Here is an 8,727-nt window from a genome sequence, read left to right as displayed (position 1 = left end):
TGCTATATAAAGGCCTGTCAGCCTGAATTCTAATGTGCTATGAGACATTTTGCATATTTAAGAGTATGCAAAATGTCTTGTACCACCCTGGAATTCATTCTGACACGGCTTTATATAGCATTTATTTACACTCATATTGTACTTTGAGGGAAAAGGGATAACGCTGGCTCCTCTTTGAATGGAAGTAACAAAAGGTAATGCTAATTGCTCTGTTTCCTTCTCGGAAAAAGAAAATAAAACCAAAACAACCCCACAACACAAAAAATAAAATAAAAGCAATCAAAAGTGGAAGCTTGTTTAATATTGCTCTACCATCATCCTGAAAGGCATAATAATTTGAGTTACACATCTGAACTGATTGGAGTTACAGAATCATATCTCCTTTTTGCATTTAACAATATATACAATATAAAATAAATACATTTACACAAATGGACATTGGTTGGAGCACACGGTATGATACACATCACAAAAATATACAGTTGATTGCTATACAGATGTGAAGCCCATCTACAGCTATAGACATGTTTGCTTTTATTTGTTGTTTTGTTTCGTTTTTAACTACTGGCTATTATGCAACTCCTGGATTATTATAAGCAGTTTAATTTTTTTTGTCCTTTTGCGATCTTTGCACAATAAGACTGCCATAAAATGTTTTCCTAGGCAGGTAAACAGAGACGCTTAAATAATTAAAATACAATCACCAACACCCATTTTCTCTTCTATAAGAAAAATAGCAGTTTTAATTTTTTATATCTTTTTATGTTATCATTTAAATGCAAAATAGTGGAATAAATACAACAATCTGATCTGATTGAAACAAATGTGTAACTTCTGGGAGTTACACAATCATATTGCTTTAAATAAGAAAAAATTAAAAAAATGAAGCAAAAATAGAAATTAAATTGTTATGGCTAAAACATACACCCTTTGAAATTTTCCCAACACTTCACATTAAGTAAGTGGTCTTGAAAGAACTCTTCTCCAGCAAGGTTTAAGATGAACAACATTGTAAAGCCCGTGCAGTTCTTCTAGCTATGTTTCAGGTAATGCTTTTACAGTCTTGAGATACTTGTTCTTTTGCAGCTCCAAAAAATTACAGAAAACGAAAACTAAAATTTGCACCGTGTGCCTTTAACACATCTCCATTTTTTGTGTGTTTCTGTATACTTCTAGTTGATTGGCTTTTGACCCTGAAGCCCAAGTTCTTTAATGTGATACAGCAAAAACAATATTTATATTATATATTTATATATATATAGTGTACTTGAACAGTAGCAACTTAAACCCTGCACAAACTTTCTGGAAAATAAACTTTTTTTTTGCACTCTTACATATATAAATAATCTTATAGAATCAGCACCTTTTTCCCAGGAGTTGTATTTTTTTTTGACATTTTTCAAAAGGGATGTGCCAATTTCTGAACTCCTATCACAGCTATAAATTTCAAGTTATTGACCATCTGAATGAATTGCTAATGATGATTTACCTAGAATCACACTACAGTCACTTCTCTACTGAGAAAACACAATCTACAATATAGTCCCATATAGCTAATGATAGATACACAGGTTTTTTTTTTTTCCTAGCACGAGGCCGATGGAGCATCAGCCCATTGTTATTTTGTTTAAAGCACACAACGTAGCAATAGTTTTGGAAACTTGTCCGCACCAAAAAAGTTTTGCAACAACACAGAGCGAGTTAATAACAACATCTGAGAGATGATTGAATAAAAGCTATATTTACAGCGTTTAAAAATTAGACTTATCTATAATCTTGAAATATTCAAAGTTTTATTTCTAAGCTATACATTGGTATTCTATAATAAACTGTTACAGAAATTATCCCTTGTTTTGAAAATATTATGATTTCAACGTGTATCTGTTCATAACGAGTATTTGTTTGGAGTTTCGATCTCTTAATTATTACTAGGAAGAACCTTATTACCGGTAAGGAATAGAATATACTACTGTAATCTCCTGAGGAATTGTACATCCAATATTGTCTCTAATTCTACCCTGTGTCTATAAGCACACACCACAAGAATCCAAACACCACAAGAACAAGACAACAGTCTTTGAATGCAACATAAAAATTCAGAAAAGCACAGCAAACATGAAACATTGAAAAGCTGAACTACATTTCCTTTGTTTGTTAGGATTACAATTTTAATTACATCTGTGTACATAGAATAAGGATGTTCACATAGTACAGGGAGCAGCTACTAACACTGGTACATTGGTATAGCATTTGATGGAGGTTATTGTTTATTGGTTATTTAGCGACTGTAGTTTTCTGGGGGCATCTAATCGGTTTATACATTAGATTACACCTCGTAACAGTCTTGAAACTGACTGACTTTCATGCTGTGACAATACTGGATGAAAAGCACATATACTGGTTTAGCTACTTGTTAACGATTGCCATTTACAAAATAAAATCTAAATCAATAAACAAGGTATAGAAGTGTTAAATTCTTCAATTTGGTCAGAAGTCTACTACTCTGATTTCTTAATTTTGCAAACGGCAGCATTCGCCTTATTGCCTCTAAGCTACTATTGGTTCAATGGGTTTTTCTGCGTGTGAGGTTATAATTTTGCAAACAGGCAGTATCTCGTTCATTTGCAACTGAAGCAGTTAGAAATCACGTAGCAACTATACCTTTGTACAGTCGCTGTCTCCTAACACCGTTACAGATTGGTATTTCACACGGAATATTTATACGTTAGACTACTCGGATATACTGTAGGTGTAATCTAATCCTTTGAGTCAGTGAACATTTAGTTATAAACTGGAGCTCATGTTAAGAAACTGGATGTTTTGGACCAGACTGGCACACAACATAAATTGCATCCGTGATAATATGCACCTTCCCTTCAACTATTGCTTTAGTAAGATAAATTCCCACGTTAATAAATGGCTGAAAACTGGTAAAGCTGGTACAAAAAAATCTCCGTTAGTAAGAAGAAACAAAACATTTAAAAAAATCTTCCTTCAGGATTCATTTGTCCTTCATTATTGTTCATCATTGTTCAAGCCAGCACAAAAATGCAGTATTTCTTTCTCTTTAGTATTGCATGAATGAATAAAGCTTAAACTATTCCCTGAAAAAGTTACATTGTAGCTAACCTAAGAAATATCTGGAAGACTTGAAAAAACAATTAAGGAATCAAATGGCTGTAACTGATCTAGATGGAAAATGCAATGATAAGAAGCAGCCGATGCATCGTCGCTTAGTCGTCTAATTAGAGACTGCTCCTATGAAATCTAATACTGCATTCAGTCAGTTCATCGTGTTGTACTGTACTGCTAGGTACGGTGGTTCTCTCTTTGATTCCTTTGTCATTGGGGACATTATGGTTCATAATAAGTTCACTGGCATCCATATTATGGATTTCCATCCTTTGGCAGGCCTGGCTTCCATCTCTCTTCAATTAGAGACCTCTTTTAAAAAGTTCAGCAGCAAAGAAAAAAGAGAAAAGGGAAAAGGAAAGGAAAGAACAGAAAGGAAAAGAGAGAAAAGGAAAAGGAAAAGGAAAACTGCATCAGAAAGACACAGAAGAAAAAGTTGAAAGCTGCTTCACAGTCTTGCTGCTAAATATCAGTGCAGTCATTTTTTCCTTAATTAAACACTAAGTTTCTTTGCCATTATTATCCTGTTTATTTTCCCTTTTTTTTTTTTTTTTTTTTTTTTTTTAAAACGTGCATGATGGGGAAGCCCATGATGCTTTAGTCAGACCTTGGCCTCCAGCATTTCCAAAAAAAGTTTGTGCATGGGGACTTTGCCTTCCAGTTTGATGTTGTAGAAATGCTGCACAGCCTTGGTGGAGGTTTGCCTCAGAAGCGGGAGAGTCATCAACATCTTGCCTGCGCGACGTGGGTCTTCCATGTGCTGCCCGGCCTCATAATCCTGCAGAGCCTCATGTAAGACGTCCTGAAGTTTCTGCACTGCCTCAACGTCCTCTATGTGCATTGAGTCTGCAAAACAAAGGAGCAACAGCAGGTTTCAGTTTGGTGTGCCAAAAGTCAGATAACGCTATGGCTGCACGACACTTTCACTGGTTCTGTCCATCCTCTTTCACAAAGAAGGAAGATAATTACCCACTAGTTTCTATACTGACCTTCTGGAACTGCTGTGGAACAACAAATGTATAATTAACTCTTGTGTAAGTAATCCTTCTCCTCATCCTCCTCAAACAAGTAAAACAGTCACCCTCGCTGCTCCATAAACCATCTCTTATAGTTACTGCTTTGAAGAAATGATCATGCCAAAGGGCCGTATGAAGTGAGGTCTGCGTTTTATCAGGGAAGCAAGAATGACTGCCCTGCTATGGAAAAGCTCGGTAACATTCTGCGTCAGGCTCCAAGGTTGTGGAGTTGGAAGCCATGGTCGTTACCCACTGCTCAGAGACGCTAATCGCGCGATTAGGACCACTGCATTGACACAAGGGAAAAGCGGGTTTGATGTGATTTCCTGAGAGGTTTAGCAAATTTTTTCTCCCTCAGGCACATTCAAACAGACAGGCAACACTTAGTATGTTCCTGAACAGCTTTTGATCTGTGAAGCTAACGTCTTCTACAAGGTGTAATCCTTCTCTCCTACCCACTCAGAGGGTGGTTTATCTTGTTATTGCTGGGGTTTTGTGTTTTTTTCTAAATCACTCAAAGCAAGCACCTCGCCCTGTACCTTTCCAGGTGAGATGTTTTGGTGGTGTAAGTATTGAGTGACAAGCCAAGACACAATGCACACCAGCAACTAAACTAAACTGCTACATGATCCGGAAAGATTAAAGCAATGGAAGCGTGAAATAAAAAGAAAAGATCTAACTGAAATAACTGTAAAACCCGCAACAGCATAGATACAGAAAGGGAAGATGTCCCTGAGAACACGCAGTTACTGGACCATGCTGAGATGACTTCAGACAAGCAGCCCTAATTCTCTGACTTTTATGTAGTCATAAATGCCAAAAAAACCCTGATATGGTCCAAAGTGAGGTGAATGCAAGTAAGGAAGAATAGTCACAGGTGAAAGAGGCCACCAGTCAGCCCCTGTCAGCTACCAAAATTTGGATGATCAACAGACTTACAGAGCCAATAGTACACCATATGAAAATATTAACTGCTGTGAGGGCGTGCAAGTCCTAGGGATAGGCTACACTGTGCAAGATTAGCTCAGGCTGAAAGTGAGACATGGCATTATTGAAGTATATCCTTGAAAACTCTAGTTACTACAACACTGCTTTGCATCTTAATTTTTGGTTTTGGAATAAAGCTTCTGTTCCCAGAGTAATGACTGAGGAGATGGATGGTAAAGAACCCACTTCTATCATCGTTTCCAAGCCCTGCATTAAGCAGTCTAATGCCCTGGATCCGTACTTTGACAGAGCCTCACGTTGATGATAACATCAAACTCTGCACGTGCTTCAGATATCTGAATTACATTCAGAGAATTAAGATGCACCTAAGATTAATTTCCTAAAAGCTGACGTGCAACTATTTCCTCAGATAATTAGGCCAGATAGTAAATACTTCTATCTTTTCAAACACAAACATGTAAACCAAAACACAAACCAGTAAGTAACAGGTTAACAAAAATGTTCCAGCTTCTATTGTCAAAACAAATGTGTAAATTGAAAAGAAAAAAAATAAAAGTTACAGCTCCCGCTCTAAAACAGACACTTAATTATATCCAAGTTTGGATCATTTAGCACGTTTTATTGATTCTGATGACAGTTTATCTGTTAATTACACATAATGGAGTCCTATGGGAATTTTACATGTTTAATAATTCTGAGTCTTAGCGAATACATGCTCTAAGAAGCACACGCAGTTCAGACATACGCTGCAGGGATGTGATACTGCACATCAAGGTGCACTGTGCTGAAAGCAGAGAAACACGAAAATATCTCTCTTAGGGAAAAAGAAGGCTACAACATTTTAAAAAAAGATGACAGGGAAATGTTACCTCTAGCAAAATTTAGTCCTAATTAATGTGAGACCATTCCCCAAATCCATACATTTTTGATAGTTTTCTAATAGGGCAGTTCTATTAAATAATTCTATGTCAATAAGAGAAAATCCCTGAATTCTGTGTCCTACAAACAGATGTAATTGATACAGACATGCTAACACACAGAGACAAACGTGACTGATGTCTTAAGCATAGTGTCCAACCACCGGGCTTAATTTGGAATGCAAACTCCAAACAAATTGTCATCTTTACTCACTGACTCTTTACCAAGCCCTTGGATATTCACCGTTGTGCTATTGAACACACGATGTGCTACTTGAAATAATATTTCCACAAACCATGCATAGTTTGTGCAGAAATTACACATCTTTTCCTCCTCTGCCCAGACCCACAGTGCAGGGCCAGATTTGCTGGGGAGACAAAGAGGAGCATTTTAGCAGCAACAAAATGCTTGGTGAGTCAAAGACCCACTCTTCTTGAGACTGTTTTTTTAACACCATACTACATGAAGAGACAGGTCTTTCTGCAGAACCTGACTATAAATGTTGAGTTTTTAACACTGGTCTGATTCTTCCGAGAATCAGTATTTGTAACTGCGACCATGTTTGAGTTTGCGAATAGGTGGATGAGTCCAGACTAACGTATTTTTCGCACAGCGATGAAACTTCCCTGAGATCTCTAGCTCTGAAGTTTGGATAGCAATTTGGCCTGCAGCATTGGGAATATCTATGCTCTACATATTTCTTACACAGAAACTGAGTGAGGAGGGAAAAGAAGAAGAGAACACCCCCAGAAACCGCAAGAACAGGTGGTGAATCAAAATCTGCCCTCTGATACAGCTGTGACACTGCACGCTCTCAAACTCTTCCGCTGTGTGGACAACATCTTAAAACAAGGGATCTTACCCTCTCCTTGCAGGGGTGATTGCATACCATCCCTCCAGTAAACAGAGCAATTGCTTACATGGAAAAGTAATAATAGGAAAGCATTTAATGTATTTGTTGCTGTCTTTGAAATCAATTTAGCAGCTGGGACGAACGGGACCAGCCAGCTCTCCACTGGCCTAACGCAAGCACTCCGCTGCCAAAGAGTGGTTCATGGAGCAGTTTAGGAAGCTGTGCCTTGGGAAATGGATTTTGTCATAGGAAATGGGGTAAGAAAAAATAGCAGACAGAGGGACACTTTCAAATAGTGATTAAGACGTCAAACTATTCTTTTAAAATGGCAATTTAGCTCGAAAGATTTAAAAATGATTTAATAAAATCACTATGATAATTTAACTTCCCATTTACAGAAAAGATTCAAACTCATTTCAGCTTTACCCATTCCAGGGTCTGCTAATGTTGAAATGCAAAATCTGTGCTATTTAATTAGACCATGAGTCAGCTCGCAGATTGCTCAGGAAAGTATTAATCTCTGCAAAGATCCTTCTTCAAGTTTTAGCCTTGCAGTCTGGAACTTCCACTTTATTCCTGATATTAAACGAATGTAGATCTTAATCCCTCAGGCATAAGGCTTTGAAAATAAGGAAAATGGTTGAAAATGCTGAACTAGCCAAGGGGAAAAGAGGAGGAAAAATAAAAGAAAAGAGAAATCTTTTCAGTAACTACAGACTGGCAGATGTAGAAATTAATTCAGAGCAGGTTAACTTATTGCTGGGCAATGTCAACAAGAACCACTATAACTTCAGGAAATGCAGAGTCTGTGTGACAATCCAGAAATAAAGAATTCCACAGACAATATTAAATCAAATTATTAACTTATAATACAAAGATTTTGAACGTTCTTCCTATACCAAGAAAAAACCCTTTTCGTTTGTTTTTGGGTTGTTGGATAATTTACAATCCAGAGGAAACCTATACCCAGATGTAATACACTTAAAAATCAGTGCCTCTATAAACAGTGAAATTAAACAGGGTAATTTCTAAGTGTTGTCACTTGAAAGCAAGCAGGATTTGATCATAAATGCCCTGCAAAAAAGGCATCCCAGGCTGGTGAAACTGAAGAACTCAACAGACAAACACAAGACTTACTGATACAACGCACTGCTGAGAACATGGGATTTCAGTCTAACATGGGGAAAAGTTGTTACTGATCAGCGCTGCGATAGGGGAGAGTGAGATCAACAAATGAGGACATCGACTCATTGAGCTCTGCTTGGAGAATCTCGTCCTATCCTTGCAAATGCTTTCTTTCACCATCACAGGATGGAAAAATAGAATTGTACCTCTTCTGATCAGCCGATTGATTGCATCTGCATTGTGCAGAAATGGGAGAAAACTGAAAGTCTCATCCAAGAAAAACACCACAAGGTCCAGATAGACATTCAGATTACAATCTACCTCATTTAAAATTCAAGCTTCATCTCAAATGCAGCAAACAAACATCCAGCCACCCAGGAATCATTTAGAACAGCCCACAAAGGGTGACAACTAGCTAAAGACTGGAAAGCACCTGAACCGAGGGCAAGGAGACCTCTCAAAAATGCTGCTCTGAGGAGAGTTAAAGGCTGGTATGTATGTATTTTGTATATAACATCACCAAGAAGCAGCAGAAACCCAGGGGTCTCTAACGAAGTATTCCTTAATGTCAGAAAATTCAGGCAGCATAAAGGAAGAAATTATTATAGTGAATCAAGCAGCAGGGAGTATGCAGCAGTGAACGCAAACATTAAGATGCTGATAAAGCACATCAGAGAGGCAAATATCAACAAGTACTTGAAAGACAGCAATGGCTGTGACTTTTGTTATTCCATA

The 8,727-nt window shown here is 37.5% G+C and overlaps 1 protein-coding gene across 19 annotated transcripts in view; it reads right to left on the bottom strand.

Annotated features, from left to right (window-relative positions):
- Positions 1-281: 281 nt before the first annotated feature.
- Positions 282-8,727, bottom strand: part of ESRRG (estrogen related receptor gamma) — a 389,904-nt gene continuing 381,458 nt past the window's right edge. For all 19 annotated transcript variants that reach the window (XM_068400512.1, XM_068400562.1, XM_068400553.1 and 16 more), the window contains one exon: positions 282-3,978. In XM_068400512.1, the coding sequence (XP_068256613.1) occupies positions 3,734-3,978 (245 nt within the window). In that variant the 3' untranslated portion in view covers positions 282-3,733. The remainder of the gene's footprint in view (positions 3,979-8,727) is intronic.

Source organism: Nyctibius grandis, chromosome 1 (genome assembly GCF_013368605.1).
Source record: "Nyctibius grandis isolate bNycGra1 chromosome 1, bNycGra1.pri, whole genome shotgun sequence".
In the NCBI taxonomy this organism is placed as follows: Eukaryota; Metazoa; Chordata; class Aves; order Nyctibiiformes; family Nyctibiidae; genus Nyctibius; species Nyctibius grandis.
Note: the sequence above shows the minus strand (reverse complement) of the source record. Positions and strands in the feature narration are given on the sequence as shown.